The sequence below is a fragment of the Antennarius striatus genome, chromosome 11 (assembly GCF_040054535.1).
Source record: "Antennarius striatus isolate MH-2024 chromosome 11, ASM4005453v1, whole genome shotgun sequence".
NCBI lineage: Eukaryota > Metazoa > Chordata > Actinopteri > Lophiiformes > Antennariidae > Antennarius > Antennarius striatus.
In genome coordinates, this window is record NC_090786.1 from 16,049,863 (window position 1) to 16,067,368 (window position 17,506).

General features: G+C 40.8%; 1 protein-coding gene across 4 annotated transcripts in view; it reads left to right on the forward strand.

Annotated features, from left to right (window-relative positions):
- pde10a (phosphodiesterase 10A) overlaps window positions 1-17,506 on the forward strand; it is a 35,220-nt gene that overhangs the window by 8,933 nt on the left and 8,781 nt on the right. For 3 of the 4 annotated variants that reach the window (XR_011037291.1, XR_011037290.1, XM_068327046.1), the window contains exons 2-11: window positions 3,050-3,181; window positions 11,109-11,137; window positions 12,491-12,614; window positions 13,307-13,356; window positions 13,590-13,721; window positions 14,116-14,271; window positions 15,396-15,446; window positions 15,987-16,045; window positions 16,329-16,380; window positions 17,074-17,216. Coding sequence is in view for 2 of the 4 variants with exons in the window: in XM_068327046.1 (XP_068183147.1) it covers window positions 3,050-3,181; window positions 11,109-11,137; window positions 12,491-12,614; window positions 13,307-13,356; window positions 13,590-13,721; window positions 14,116-14,271; window positions 15,396-15,446; window positions 15,987-16,045; window positions 16,329-16,380; window positions 17,074-17,216 (928 nt within the window). In the remaining 2 variants the exon portion in view is untranslated. The remainder of the gene's footprint in view (window positions 1-3,049; window positions 3,182-11,108; window positions 11,138-12,490; window positions 12,615-13,306; window positions 13,357-13,589; window positions 13,722-14,115; window positions 14,272-15,395; window positions 15,447-15,986; window positions 16,046-16,328; window positions 16,381-17,073; window positions 17,217-17,506) is intronic. The other variant, XM_068327047.1, reaches the window with a different exon arrangement.

Below are 17,506 nucleotides of genomic sequence, written 5' to 3' on the forward strand. Positions count from 1 at the left end.
ACATGAATGATATTTACATTTTTGGTTTTTTTCCCCAATAAGCAGTGATTCTATTTCATATAAATACATGCGTACAATGCCTCTAATGGCCACCGGAGGAGCTTAGCAGTGCTGCGATGCGTAAACTTTCATTTCTTTATAATGATAATTATATCTGTTTCACTAAAAGAAAATCTTTGACATTGATTTTCTTTTCTCAAACATCGTTGCTTGTCCGCTTTCGGGGAAATGGACACTTGAAGGATTTCCTGTCATGTGCGTTTCCTTCCTTTAGTATGTCATAATATTATATTACATGGTCATGTGTCTTCCTAGTAAGCATTCAATCAATGCACAGTTATTACAGGATATAGCTGGTCACAGATGGTATTTTTAGCATTGTCAAAAATACAGTAAGGTATTGATTCAAACGTATTGGCAGTTGGCAGCAGATGAATGTAGATTATTCCTCTGGAATAGAGTCCAAAATGTACTAGTTTATTTCAAACGGGTCTCACAAACACTGTCCTGGTGCCTGAAACACTCACTAGAGCACCAAATGAGTTTTATTTATAACCTTGATGACGGTAGCCCAGGCTTATCATTTTCAAGCAAAAGTTATCTGTGTTTAAAACCCTCGAGGGGCTGCTGATAGCGTCCCTCACCAACGCAGCTAGGACTGGGGACTCACCAGTGAGCTGTCTCTCTTCTTTAACACGGTTCTGTTTGTGTCCATACAGACCGAAACGCCAGTTTTTTTGGCCTTTTTGGTCATTTATGATCCCAACCAGGTTACCTTACTGTACATTAGCATTAAGTCAGCTGCCTCTGAGGCGCTGAGTGTGCGTGTGTGTCTCTGTGTTTATGTTCAGCCTCCGACTGAACTCAGCGCTCACCAGAGGCTCCAGCGGATTCCCTCGGGTTTCGTCTTTTCCCCTGTCCTCTCTGCATGTTCCTGAACACTTCCCTCGGAGTCTGAAGTCAACAAGGACAAAGAGGGACTAATTACACTACATTACACCACAGCTTGCTGCTTCAGACAGAGTGATGATATATCCACTTTTTAATTCCAAATGTGCTTGCATCATAGCTGGGGTTTTTTATTATTTATTACTCCTGAAGCCTCCAGCTCTGCCTCAGACTGCCCCCCCCCCACCCAGAGCTTTCCTCATTAGCTCTGCTTGGTCAAACCATGTGGAATGATTTTCCAAAAAATGCATTTTCTTTAACTCTGTAGTGTGTGTGAATAATGAGCTTCATGTTTTGATTTATTATAGGAGTTTTTATTTTACAAATCGTGGTAGCGTGGATCAGTAATTTGAAGTCTACAAAGAACACAACATTTACACTCTTGTATGCCTGCTGTAAAATTAGAAGCACTGAACCACTTGCCCCATGGAAATTGGACATTTGGCTATTTATTTTTTTTCATGTGCACACATATGATTGCTAAATTATTTTCATTGCTTCTTCAATACAAAGGTGGTATTCATAAATTGACGCAGCGTCATAGTGCCTTCTTTGTATTTGGGTTGCAGTGCCCTGATTTTAATTCTCTGTGTCTTTCTGTACCCAGCAACCCCCCGCCACCCCATCCCCATTAATTTTCTATGGTTTATTAAGCTGTATTCTGCCTATGTGCGTCAGACCTGGCCAGGAGTCTCGTGAGGCGCTCTGCTTTTGAAGAGCTGTGTCTCGTGTCTGGACAGCGTCAGACCACAGCATCCTCCACACCCCCAAGCTTAACCCCACCTCTGCTTTTTTTTTTCTTTTTTTCTTACTTGCAACCACAAGCCTTCCATTTCTACACACACACACACACACACACACACACACACACACACACACACACACACACACACACACACACACACACACACACACATAAACACACACACACACACACAGCAAGCAGATGATCCACTGTAACTGAAGATGAATTGATTGGTTCTGGGGTAATGGATCAGAAGACCTAGACAAGCCAATCAGAATGAAATAAAAAAAATATAAAGTAAATATGTTCTGAAAACAGGTTTATCACGTTAGACTTGCATGTGATCCCCATATGGATGGAGGCTTGCGTCCAGTTTTATTTTTGCAATTTGGCACAGCAATCATGTCTCCTATAGCCTCCATAAACACTCCCGCTGTCCAGGTCTGCAGCCGCTGACTACCCTGATATCATACTGGATTTCTGACAGACACCCCACTTAGCAGTATTTCCATGTTGTGTGTGTCTGACAGTAGAACAGATGCCGTCCAGCTGCATGTCCTCCTGCGATTCATACTTGAATCAAGACTACACAGATGCTTCTGATAACAGGAGGTTTCATGAGAAAGCTGTATAAAAATGGTTGGAGTCCAAAGAGCTCTGTTTCTACTGATTTGTTAAGAGCACATGTACATTTAGCACGGCCACAGGATTTTCTTTTTCTTTCACAGGAGGATCTACTTTTGCATGAATTCAAAGGTCTGGTACTAAGACGACTTCTCATGGGTGATTTTAAACTGTCACGAGTGTTTCTTTTAGAGACACACACACATACACACTCCATTTGCGTGAGTGACCTAAGCATGATGGTTTCCTAGTGCATCACGACGGCCTCCCAGACGCCAGTGGGTGTATTAAAAACAACTTTCCCTCAACGATGGTCTGGCAAATGGCTTTTTTCCCTGACAACAAAGATAGTAAACAGCAGCACTTAGCAAGCTCTCAAGTACCTAATTGCCTATTAAGCACAATTGAGTCCTCCTTTATCCTGCTGCCTCTGTTGGGGGCTCCCACCCCTGGAGACACAGCTTTACTGTAAACATAAGTGAGCCAGCATGGCTGTCAGCTTCAGCTGAAACACAGGCACCTCTCTGCGAAGAGGGAGACTTGATCTGTGGGCGTTTTCTATCCGACACATTTGTTCATGTGACTCCTGGGAACAGTTTCCATCTTACAAGATAGACATTTGTGATTGCATTTGTGCTCCGTTTCTCCGCATTACCAAGTTTGCTCTTTGCTTGTTTATGTGTAAATTTGTGTAATTTGTGATCTACAAGACATTTTCTTTCTGCGCTTCAGGTTTGACAGATGAGAAAGTGAAGGCCTACCTCTCGCTGCACCCGCAGATGCTGGACGACTTTGTGTCGGAGAGCGTGAGTGCAGAGACGTTGGACAGATGGCTGAAGAGAAAGACCAGCAGCAGGCCTGCAGGTATCCCGACACGCTCACAAAGGCACACAGACACACACCTCAGTGCTGTTGGTCATTTTGATACGATGATAACAACGGTCTATACACACATTTGTAATTTCAGTAATATTTTGCAATGCTCAAATGTCGAGGCTTGAAGGCCAAATAATCCTATATGAGTTCCTGACTAGTCAGTAATACAAGGAGAAGAAATACGAAATACAAGCTGCCTTGAATTTCTGCAGCCATGTCAACGGTTAGCTTTTGTTTGACTGAAAAACTGAAACATACATGGAGAACAATGAGACAATGGAGCCGAGGCAGAGCGAAGGCTTTATCCCTCATCCCGGCCATTTGTAATACAAATCACTCATCTTCACATGTGTCCCTTGTAATAGCCGGTATGTTTGTGTGATAGACAGACGAAGGGAGGAGAGGCAACAGGCCTGTTGGGTGTTTACGGGTCATTAAATGTGTTTGAGCGGTCCAAGTTGAGACTACGCCGTGCACTCCACACACAGCGGACTTTTTCTCAGACCAACCACATCCATCAAGGGCCCACAGCGCTGGCTCTCTGCCCAGTCGAGCTGCTGACGTCAGAGGCGACCTCCGGAGACATGCAGTCGGCTAAAGGGGGGCCCGCAGGAGGGGCAGGGATGATGGTGGCGTGGGCGTGTTGAAGTGAAGGGGAAACAAGCAGAGGATGGATTTGTCACATTTTGGAGCGGCTTTCTGCATGAGGCCCACAGACAGTCGTGTTCACCGCTGCCTCACAGGAACGTCGATTCTAAAACGTCCGAGTCTGCATCTGAAGCCACTTCCTGTATACAAAAACATATGGGCGTGCGCCTGTGTTTACACTGACAGGTCCCAAATAGAGGTCCTCGTGTCAGTCGTTCTTGCTGGTGCCAAATAGGAATAACTCGTTTCATTCAGGTCGTTCATGTTCGAAGAGATGAAGCCTGGGCCAAGCACTGATTCTCAGAGAGTTGAAGGCTTTGGGCTTTCAGTTATCATATGACTCAAACTGAAATATGTTGGCACAAAAGCTCAAGTTTGCTGCTGCTCTTCTTTGAAAGCTCCACTGATCTGATGTCGTCTAAATAACAACAAGAAACAATGTTAAAAAGAGGCTACTGGGTGTTTTTCAAAGCTTGTTATCAAAGCTTTGGAGATTTTGTTTTTGGCTTCTAACAGGACACTGATAGCAGTTATGTTAGTTATGAAAAATCAAACATTTTTAACAGGATGACACAAAAATTATTTGATAGTTTTTTTCTGGAAATTTAATGAGAAGTTTGGATGTGGAAGGAAAGAATATAAGTTTTGTTGGATTCCGATAAAGAGCGGGATCGGGAAAAAACAAAGGATTAATGTAATTCAAGGGAATCACGCTCTACTGAGAACCCTTGGAGCTTCATCTGTCTTACTAATGGGTGCTCAGCCAAATTTAAATGGTAGATAAAAAAGTGGTTCAAACAAACTAGATTAATGAAGAAACATACAGAGACTTCTTTAACACATACAGTGCATGATCTTCAGTATGGATTAAATACCTCCTGTAAAATATTTTTATGCAGTTTTTTCCCCCAGATTTTAAACCAATATTTTGTTTATCAGTTACTATAGAAACTAAATTCATTATAAATTCCAGAGCAAATTTTTCCTGTTTGCATCATGGGTAATGTAGGAACCGTTGTTTTCCAAGGGAGAAGAATACGTTGTAAAATAACAATACCTCCAGTTCTACTGCACGAGTTTTATCAGTTTTAATAAATGTAATAATAATAATGGAGATTCACATACTCAATACAAATTTGACTATGATGTAAAACATCATTATTGTCTCCTGCCTCGACCACTCCAGACTCATTGAGTTGGTCTTAACCAAGTTAAGAAAGTGCAAGTATTGAACAACGTCCAGCTCCATGGACCTGAGCTCCTCAGCTCGCAGTGCTCTCTCTCATTATGTGTTTGTCTCTCCAGATTGACTTTTGCATCAAATCAGTAATATTTTAAATCTTCAGCTCCACTCCCAATGGCTACTACCACTACAAAGAATAATCTCTACGTCGTGGTTCATCATACAGGCTAAAAGGTCATCCTGTAAGGCGGATAGCAGAAATCTCGTCCTGGCTATAGGATACATTTCTCCATTTCCGAAAATAAAATTGTTGTGTATGCATGTACCCTGATGAGAGTGGCAAATTTGATCAAAAAAATGTATTTTAGATGCTTCAGACAGATCAGATGAACTTATATTGTGTATGCGGGAGCAGCCAGAGTTGTCATCTTGCAATCGACACTGAGATAACGTCTTTCTGGAAGCGGTCCCTGTGGCCAGTCCTGTTCTCAGTTATCATGTGATGGGCCAAGCTAGATAACTAGAATCAGTTTTTCTGTGCGCAGGCAGCATGCAAGTGTGTGTGTGTGTGTGTGTGTGTGTGTGTGTGTGTGTGTGTGTGTGTGTGTGTGTGTGTGTATCAACAAGGAAGTAGTTAGCCTGCATCACTTTTGATTATTCTGTTCGGTTTGTTTATTGATGTCATAAAATGGTGAAATGTAGAAATGTAAATCGCTCAGAATTTAAACTTAAAATGTCCAGAGGATGTTTGTTTTCATTCCAGCTTTAAATGTAATGATGTCAGTAAGATGTGAGGTCTGGGCTGGGCTGAGCAGTGAGACAGCTGATCCTGATTCTCAGTTATGTTTTTGGCGACAATCAAGCAGACAAAGATGTGCTTGTGTTGGAGCAGCTGTCTCACCTGAAGGACTTTCCATCAGGAGCTGGTCCTCCATGGTGTGTTCACTGGACATCATAGAAACAAGTTTTTCTCACCTAGGCTATCTTCCCAGTGCCATAAAATACCACTTTAAAAATAGTTAATTGTGGTTAATATACGATAACCAAACGGCAGTTTAGAAGATTGGAAGGCAAAGCTCATAAATGTGTCTATTTAAGAAGCACACAAAGACCAAAAACAGTAGAAAAACAAGTGAAAGCTTATTGTGGAGATAAACAGTCTGTTCTCAGGGTGATGCAGGCTGACGAACGACTGCTGAGTCACCCCTAGCTGACCCTTCCTGTGTGCATTTCCGTGGCAGTAGATCAATAAATCACCCATCAAGTATCGTTCACATCAGACTCTGCTGAGTGGGAATTTTTTTCTGAATGAAAAACCTCTAGCCGAGGCCACTGAGATGTTCTGGGTGCTTCTTCAAATCATCTATCACCATCGACTGACCGCAGACCTTTGCGTTTGAGTGCGAAGAGCAGGCCCCACCTTTTTCCTGTGCAGTATTTATAAAATTACATTAGTTTGCCAAAGTAGAAGCAGTAGATCAACTGCATCACACTGCATATGATATCCCACTCCTCAGGAACCGGTGTAATAAACACTGTTCATCTGATGCAGAAAGGGCTTTGCAATAGAAAGCCGGACTGATAGCTGATCAAGCAGTTTTACAAGTGATGAGAAAGAGGATCAAAATGTTCAAAAGATTCATGTGTCCACAGTCAGGAAGTTTCTAGGTATTTGTGTTTTACACATTATCATAGTTATTGATCTTTTTATTGATAATTAATTATTGCCAAGAAAGTCAATAAAATACATCCAGGTCTTTTAGTTTCTGTCTGGCTAACTGAAATAGCATGGTAGATTCACTCCTTACAGCCACACCCGGCTGTCTTTACTAATGACTAATGAAACTCATTTGGAGTCAGTTTGTATTTTTGTTGCATCTCGTGCAATAAAGATGACTGGTTGCCCTTTTGACCCCCGTAATGATGCTATTCTGATTGCTATCATCTGGGTTGGTCTTGATGTGTTTAACCTCTGCCCTCTGACACTTAACTCAGGAGTTCAGTGCATCACCTAGGGGTCAGACTCGGTACTCCACCCTGGTTTACCCATCTGGTCTGAACATTTTTAAACCAACCCAGCTGTGTCTGTTGTGTCTGTTGCACACGTGTCCTGCACTGACGCAAATGCTTTCATTACACCCTGTGAAGACAACATGTGCCAGTGATTTGCTCAGATGTTCTTGTGTGGTGTGAAAATGCTTTTCGATTTTGCTGTTTTTTGGGTATCTGAACTGGAATTTAACTGTACATCAACACTCGGGAGAGCGTTTGCCCTGTCTGGTGTCATTCTCATTCACTTGTTTTGACTCACCAGTATTTTTTAACACTGGATTAACATGAGCAAACTAATGTAAGAAACCAGGACTCTCAGTGAAACAGAAAGTATAAATAACATGCATGTATAAACACATCAGAACAAGAATCTCTACCCACTAAGCATTGGTTTGCTAAGCAGACTAGCATATAATCTTGCTGCTGCACACCTGGCAAACATTTTCCACGAGGTTGTTTCAGTTCAGGAAACGTTTGAACGGCGTGATGAAGTTACTCGAGGTGGTTTGTTTAGCCTCTGTTGATTTCAGGAGTTGCTGTTACTGGACATTTGTGTTTAGTGTTCACTGCCTATTGAGCCGGAGGTTTATTTTCAACCCTCTCCTCTAGTGTTTACTAAAAGCACAGCAGTGTCCCTGAAAATATTGGAGGACATTTGAACAGATCATCTGTGCCTTTACCGATGACCAATCACACACACACACACACACACACACACACACACACACACACACACACACACACACACACACACACACACACACACACACACACACACACACACACACTTATACAGTACATGCTGCAACTCACGTCCCCAGCGGTAGAAGCATCCATAGGGTTAATCCCTAGACTCCTACATGATGAAGCAATGATGTTTTTGTTGCAGAACAAAATTTCAAGCAAACTGCTATAAACTGTGTTATAAACTGTTATAAACTGTGTTATAAGCTGTGTATACCAATCTGTTGCGTAGGAATATTGGTGCCATGCTGAATGTTTCTACAGACATCCATGCTGTGTTTCAAAGACACTAACAGAACTGGTCCAACCGTTTGGTATCTTTTCACGTCTCCGTGGTGCTCGGCCACATGATGACTCAGCATTTCACCTTACACAGTATATGGCCTGCAAGAACAACCAGTCCCTATTTGTTTTTGGCCCCTTAGACATTTTCAGTGTGTGGACACAGCGCTCCATGCTGACCTTGTGGTTTCACTGGCACTGCTGCACATGAGATGTCAGCAGAGATGGTTTGCCAGATAATTTTTTAAAATTTTTTTTTAACTTGACACACTGTAAACATTGGGAGGTGAACATTTCCTCCAGGAAAGATTTTGAGTATTGTGGAACCTGAAGCCCTATCAGAGGAAACACTTCTGAGTATAAGAAGGTGTCCAATTTAGGATGAAATTATATGAAACAACAGTATTAATTGTGCATTATTTACATCCAAAATCAATATATAAATTTAAGCTGATGTTTAATGTAATTGATCATGTTCCACTTTTAGCCATTACAATAAACTCTTTTTATCTGTGAAACAGCAGCATAAGTCATTAATTAATTAATTAATTAAATTAATTAACCATAACAATTACCATAACAATTACCATAAATTACCATAAATGATTTGTTGATGAGAATCATCAACTACATGCATGACATGCTCCGTGCCCCTCAAATGTCATCAATACTCACTTCAATGTGGCGGCTTAAAGCGCAACAGTTCCCATTTCTACCTGTGGTTGTTCATGTCGCCGCTGCTCCATGTGGATTTACTCCTGTATGTTCAACGGCCACCGCCACCACCCACACATCCACCTGTAGACGCCAATGGGAGGGTTCTCATGTCTCAGTAATTACAGTATTATCCACACTATAAGGCACAGTGGGCCATAAGGCGCACTTTCAATGAATGGCCCATCTTAATTTTTTCCATATATATGGCACACCGAATTATAAGGGGCACTGTTGGTTTTTTGAGAAAATTACAGGCTTTTACGTGCGCCTTATAGAGCAGAAAATACTGTAAACACAAAGATGATCTATTTGGTGTTTCTTTCCATTGACCTCTTTGGATTTTATAAATTTGTACATAGTTTTATTTTGAATTTATTGTCCCTAACGAGTTTCACACCATTTGGGGCCAAGGGCTATGGAAGACTAGGAAAACTGTCAAATGTACTAGAATGTAACATCCCACAAGCGATCGTCATCAGCGAGTCGGTCAAGAATCAATTCCAAAGGTTCAACTCCAAGTTAGGATGAACTGACTGCTCTGCGAAAGACGTGATAGCACAGGGAACATCACCACACTGGCTCCAAAACCATTGGTCCACTTGTTGTCACTGTCTGTGTTCAAAGGACTGGAGGGTGTTTTTTATTTGTTTTGCAGTTACTTCTGTCCTGACTATTTTTCAATCAGGATCATAATAGCGTATTATATTTTACGTCGACTTGGGTGTTTGTGTTTGCGTTTGTTCTTTTACAGTCAGGCTGACGTATCCCCTTCTCCATACTACATACTATAAATGAAATAACCTAACAGTCCAACTAAGGATTGAGTATTAAGTTGTGTTGTGTCATTATAATCAGGTTTATTTACACAGCTCCTCTCACGGAGCTTATATTTCACTCGTCAATAAACTGTACGCTACGTAACGCACCATGTTGACAAGCTGTATACACATCAAATATTGACAACAAATATTACTGAATAAAATGGTGATGTAACATGAAATAACATGAAATAATCAGAGCAGCTGAAATTATAACCATATGGTCACTAAGGTGTATGAGCTAATTGTTTCCTTCCTGTTTTTAGCTTAATTGTCCGCAGACCAACTAGTGTTTCCATTTTTGTGTTTGTATTTTGCTTCTCTCGGAGTGTTTGGAAATTGTTTTTCAAGTGCATCTGTAACTGTGTTCTAATTGACGTCATGCTCTGCCAGGGTTCGCTCTAAAATAGGCTCTCAAGACTAAGTTAGGAAACTCATAGCATAGTGGAGGAATGTTTCAAACAACAAACAATGAGGCCGGCTGTAATTTCTTTCTTGACGTGTAGAACGATATTTGTTACATGTGAGTCAGCGCTTTGGTAGAAGTTTTCTAATTCTACACAGATTTTTGCGTGTTCAGATTAAAAGTTAACCAAGAGGCCTGAACAGTGACTGTAGTCGTGTGCTGTTAGGAACATTAATGGTATATGAAATATTCATTGATAATTCATATATATATACAGTAATCTGCAACCAACCCACTGGCCTGCTGGGGTAAGTTCGACACGTTTTCAGAGACATCAATCTGTGTCTGTGTTGGTTTAAATGTGAGCATGGATTATTTTTTTGTCAATGCAGCAATATTTTGATCACATCTCATAATATAGACAAATGATATTCCTCTAGTAACTGATTTTACATCCATTCTCTGAATGAAAGACACTCAGCAGAAATGACAGTGAATGTGGTTCAGGCAAGGAATTAACTACGTACAACTACATACACAACATACATCCTGTAGAATATAAGGTGTTGTGATGGTGTGCCGTTAACTAGAAATCAAACGTATCTAGTCAGCAGTCTACAAACTGATTCTATAACACGTGACAAACACACATGGAGATCTGAATGCTTTGAGTTTAGTATTTACATCTTTATTTCATGTGGCTTTGATTACTGGGGTTATGCTACACAATAACATAACCGATCCAGATTATCTTCCTGTTGCATAGTTTCAATCCTGTATTTTTATATACATCTAGTATACAGTATATATGTGTGTTTTACTGTCTTTACTCATCTGTACTTAATTGCTGTCATTGTGTCGGTGCGTAGACTCAGTTTCCCTGCTGGGAATATTTTTTTTGATCTGAGAATTATGTGTACCAACAACTTCTTTTACATTTTTCATATTTTGACAGCGTTACTAACGAGTCATTTAATGAACTATCTTTCTCAACAGTACACTGGAAGAAGTTGTGAGAATGGAGACTTTACGGCTTTTCAATTTGACATTTTTTTCTCTTCACAGATGACGCATCAGCTAAAGACGTCAGTAGGGTGGGTTTTTATTCATTCTATATATTTAAATATACTATATACATTTATGAAACTTTATATATTAAACATGTGTTTAACTGAGTTATATATTTTATTTATTACCTCCCGTCTATACTCCATAATGACCCTTAGCAATAAATCAACTCCTTTACAAAGTCTGGGTGCTGCGTCTGAACTGATTCAAGGACAGCATGACACACAAAGTACTAAAAACTACACAACGTCCCGATGTTCTTCCTTATGATACATTTTACACTTTGACAGCGGTTTCATTCATCTTTACTTGTTTTTTGGTGTTTTTTTTACCAATACCATTTATTTGATTTATTGGTTGGAAACTTGTAACATTAGTCTCACTAAAGAATTCAACATGTGGACATTAGGGGACAGGGACTGAACAACTGTTCTTATGGTAAGTGGACAACCACTGTGTTTCTTCAGCGAGTGTTACTGGGTTTGCAACAACCAAGCATGTAATACTAATTAAATTGAATCGATTTGCATACACCCATGGATGTCAACCCATCCAGAAATTTTTTTTCAACATTCTCTTGAAAAATACAGAATTAGAGAGTAAATCCCAATTTCCCCCTTCATTTTTTCAGGATCCACACGGCAATTTAATGAGCTTTAATCCTACCCCAGATCCATCGTCCCACCAACTGTCGCGGAAATTTGTTCAGTCATATTTGCAATAATCCGGCTGATAATCCAACAAACAAATTGATACATGCACCTGTTTGTTGGCGATGACATCATGAGACAGTTGGTAGGAAAGTTCTAGCAAAGAGGACGTACTCTGTGCCCCACACACGTAAGTTCACACTTATATGGCCCTTAGGAGGACAGGTGTCAGGACCAACAAAAGGCCCCAGAGCCAGTAGACGGAACTTCACACACCACAAACACAAAGACAAGAGCGAGGGCCACTGGACCTCTCAGTGCGTCATCCATACGTCTGTGCAAACAGGATGTGGGAGGATAGAAGGCGTCCCATGGGGGAGTCTTTCTAGTGCACCACTTTCCCTGCAGTCCTGTCCTCACCTCTCTGTAGGTGCAGAAATAGACGGCTGTCTGGCCCAGTGCAAGGCAGGAGGTCTGCCTCTTACGTAACCTGAGCAGCAGAGCTTGTCAGGTTGCTAATCATTTGCGGTGGGGCTCCAGTGTCCTCCTCTTAGGACTGCAGTGGGCTCCTGTGGGACACGGTGCATCAATGGAAGGGAGTTTCAGAGTGAGGTGGAGGCTAAATGTTGTGATGAATGGTCATTTAGTTTGTAGCTAGCTTTTAAAATTAACTTTAATTAATTCATGGCAAGGCTGTGGAGATGCAATATCTATGTGTTTTGCATCCAGCAGTACCAGGACACAAATATGCAGGGTGTGGTGTATGAGCTCAACAGCTACATGGAGCAGCGCCTGGACACTGGAGGAGACAACAAACTCCTGCTCTATGAGTTGTGCAACATCATCAAAACTGGTAAAAGCATGCATTATATTGATCCTCTTACTCTCCGCTCATATTTTTCTGGCTCCAAAACCCAAAAGTCACACCAACGTCACACATTTTTTTTCAGATATATTAAAGGCTCTCTCTTGAGCTGGTATTTGGTTTGTCCACTCAGGGTTTCTGTACAAACATGACGCAATCCTAACTGTTAAAGGTTCACGCTAAGGTTGATTCTTTTCAAGCACCGTATTCTAATAACTACATCACTGAAGTAAACGTTACTCTGAACCTTTTTAGACTGTGTTTTGTCATTCATTTCATTTCAAACGACACCACCCATTAAGGTTTCATGACGCTCCTGCCGTCTCCTCGTCACGTGACACGTGTCCCATATTCCAGTGTGAAATGGGACTGGAAAGACAAACTAGGAATGAGATGGACCGCATGACTGTAAAAGCATTTGGTCTGAGCGCCCTCGTTGTTATGTGGGACATTGTTAATAGATTATTATAAGATTTTACCTGGACTTTTGTCTCGGTGGCTCACTTTTCCTCTCTGGGATACCACTCATATATTTTTGGACAGCACCACACGAGAGAATATAACATGTTTGATATTTTTTAAATCATTTTAAACATTGAATTAAACACATGATACCACAAAGATAATATATCTGATGTTGTAGTAACGACAGTTAAATAACTTCTGTTTCCTGTGTGCAGCAACGAAAGCTGATGGATTTGCACTTTACTTCTTTGGAGAATGCAACAATGTAAGTGCAGAGGACATGTCTCGAGGGGAACAAACACACACACACACACACGCACACACACACACACACACACACACACACACACACACACACACACACACACACACACACACACACACACACACACACACACACACATACAGCCATTTTATACAGTAATGCATTGTGTGCCTCTGTTTGACATTTCCTTATCCATCTCTGCTGTCTTTTCCTCCTCCTCTTCCTCTGAACAGAGTTTATGTTTGTTCACTCCGACGGGGACCAAAGATGGTCCACCCAGCCTCATCCCCATCGCATTTGGGACAACCATTGCCGCTCATGTTGCCAAGACTCGCAAAACTTTACTAGTAGAGGACATTGTGGGGGTATGGCCATGTTCTTCTTAGCAGTGTTAATTTAGGTTCTTAGCAAAGGACATAACGTGAGAATTAAGCCAAGAAATGATCCAATATTCATGTTGTCTCTTTGTGATTCTTTAAAACCCCACCTTGTTTAATGCATCTTCAGAAGTGCTCTGTGCTAACAATTACTGATGATGCATTTTTCCGTCCTCCATTCACATTTGACCCCGTCAGCTTGAGCTGTTACAGCTAAACAGAGTGTCCATATCAATAAATCTACCGTATAAAGACAGTAACAGACATGTTAGTGCTGATGGGTAAATATCTTTGTCTATATGAGCGGGGGCACCAGTGACACCTACCTGCTTACCCCGATGGACTTCCACTCATAACCACCTTTCCTCACCGTGTGCTGCAGGACGAGCGCTTCCCCGACGGCACAGGGCAAGACTCAGGGATCCACGTTCACTCTGTCCTGTGCCTCCCCATCCTCACTGCCATCGGGGACTTCATTGCTATCCTGGAGCTGCATCGGCACTGGGGCAGGGAGCCCTTCAACCTAAGCCACCAGGAGGTGAGTCCGACTCAAACCAAAATGCATGAAGGTATGAAGGTGAGTTGACTCCCAGAGCTACAGTGAGCTTGGTCCTCACAGTTGTCTGGTTTCTCTTAGGGGTTCAGTTCAGTGAGACATTACTCCAGAGATGTCCTGGTTGTTGCCAATGAAATGTAAAGGAAATGTAAATGCAGTGGCTTTGGACTTAGTTAGAAAATTACATAATGCATAGATTACTTAAATTTTTCCATAAATGGAACCGTTGTTCATCTAATTTCCTGATATTATACTTAAATATATACATTATGTGTATTTTTGTATAATTTACTTTAAAATAAAACTAAATAAAATAAATATATGGAAGCAAAACAAAATATATCAGGTATGACAGACTTAATTGTTGTGACATTTTATTTTTTATATTATTTATTTCAAGCACAAGTTGTGAATACAATAACGTCGCAGTAACGTTTGTGATGGCGTAGCTAATGGCTTTGCAATTATTCACGCATTCTGCAGACACAGATTTAGCTTTAGCATCGACTTTTTGTTTCGTTTTTTTGACTGCCTGACGAGTTCTGCTCAATATTTGATATACTTTAGTTTGTGCTAACCCCTAAGAAAAGTATCTCAGCAAATGTTCCACTTTGTTCACATGGATTGTCTATGTTTGGACTTGAGCACGTAACATGTAGGTTTATTTTGTCTTATAGTTGAAAACAGTTACAATGAGAATGGTGAGAGGAAACCAAAACAAGCTGAAAGATACTAAAGGGGTCAGCGGAGAAACTGCAGTGACAGTTCTCTTTGGGTTTACCCCTTTCATAATACATATACTGTATGTATGTACTTATATATTTTTCTTTTTATTAAGCTTATTTAGCTCACATTTTCTCCATTGCTTGAATGTAATCCAGACTTCTGAACATGGTGACACAGAGTTGTTACAGGTGTCTCTGTGTCCAGTGTGATCCTGAATCTCTCTGCTAGCCAGTTCTTCTTTTACTATAATATACAGCACATAATTGTGTTACAGTACAGAAAGTACAAATAATGATATGAACTTGATTTACCCCTTAAAACATAACTTGTCAGTTCTTGTTGTTTGCTGCAGTTCTCTGGAGTTTCTCTTTCTTTTCCAGGTTGCCACAGCTAACTTAGCATGGGCATCAGTTGCCATTCATCAAGTTCAGGTGAGCAAACATCCACACCGGACTGCTCTGAGTATAAAGTTGCTCATTGATTCTGATACTACATCCTGTGTGATTTCACTCAAGACTTGGAACAAGGTGAACCCTACTTTGTTTTGTTCTGGTTCTGCACTGGTGTTTTTAAGGGAGAAATCCACTGTGTACAGGAACTGGGTTGTCACTGGGCCCAGTCCAATCAACTAAACCGTAGATTCAACAAATAGCTCCCCAAAGATGTCATTATGCCCCAGTGCTGTTTTTAAATGAACAAATATCTTGTTCACAACACCTCAGAGAAGCCGTGTCCCGCTGCAGCACTGGCCACAGCGGACCGCTGAGCCCCGGTGAGCACTGCAGCGCTGCAGCACACTGCACTCCCCGGGTTAGATCCTGCAGAGCACTCTGTTCTTACAGAAAATCATGAAGGCGGCCAACAGGGATGTGTGTAGACAGAGCTTCGGTGTGTGTGCAGTAAACGCAGGATGTGAAAAACGTGTGACACTTGCAGCATCGGGTCACAGACGATTTTACTTTTTTTTGCAGGTGTGCAAAGGCCTCGCCAAGCAGACTGAACTCAATGACTTCCTACTAGATGTGTCGAAGTAAGAGCTGCCATTGGTAGTGTTTCTTTAACTCAAAATCAATTCTGACGTCAACATATTAAATAGGTACCCAGTGTTCTTATTTTGATGTGTATAAATATAAAATGAATTAGTGTCTCATCTTTGCTCGTGCCAGATCAAATATTAGATGTGATTGTTTTGCTCAAGCAGCAGAAGTTACTGCATTTGTAGGCAACGTAGCTCTCATGTCTTTGAATGTGAACGTCATCAGAGCTTCCCATTTGTCAAACATCTCAATGCGCCATTTCTTCTTTTCGCACAGAACATACTTTGATAACATTGTGGCAATAGATTCTCTACTTGAACATATTATGGTGAGTGTGATTTCTGCAAGTATGTGTTCATTCACATTGTCTTCAAGGCTACACATCCTGGGAGTGTGTGTTAAGTTATTTGTGTTAAGAAGACTTAATGAAGCTGCTGTCAAACAGATGAGGCCAGCTCCATGCCTGAGGGGCAATCCTAATGATGTCTGACAACACATGCTTGTTGCATTAATTAATATGTAATTATAATATCCACCATAACACTAGTTCTTCTCATTTTTATTATTCAGCATATATCAGCCTATATCAGAATATAACCATCCTAAAAATGTGTTTAATGAATCCAGGCATGGCGCCACTGAAGTAGAAAGGTTTTCAGCTTGCAGAATATTTTAAATGCTAATATTAATCATTTATATTTCTTTAAATATTAAGCACTGATCTGGATGGAAATGATTTGATTTAGCTGTTTCTTTGACTCAACCACTCTGTCTCTATTTATTTTGCTGCCTTTGCAACTGTGGTGTCATCTCAGGTCATTCAAGTCAAACACTGTAATGAACTGGAATGACTTGTAATGTTATCGTGTGTGTGTGTGTCTTTATTGTTAGCTCTCCACATTAAGAGACTATGCAACTTTCAGTGATGTGTTAATTAAATTGCAGGTACTTGATGCATTTTTTTGTGTGTTTTCAAGTCATCACAGATGCTGATGAGGTTCTTGTCACTGTTGTTTTGCAGATATATGCAAAAAACCTGGTGAATGCTGACAGGTGCGCACTCTTCCAGGTAGATCACAACAACAAAGAACTGTACTCTGACCTGTTCGATATCGGGGAAGAGAAAGAAGGCAAACCTGTCTTTAGGAAAACCAAAGAAATTAGGTCCGTGAGTTTTATCTGATTCTCTTATGATATCCTTAAAGTCAATTTTCACAATGTTTGTTTTCTTCTTTGACACACAAAAGTCTCTTTGTTTTACTTTTAGCTACATTTATATTGGACATGCTTGTTTATTTGCAAGTAGAGCAGCTGAAACTGATTTCAAATGTTGTTTTTTCCTCCACACATCCAAAAGTGTGTTTCCATCACCTACAAGATATTATTATCCTGCACCACAAAGTGAGGAGGAACGGTTCCGTCCATCTGTTTCATTTTCAGAACATAACTAATTT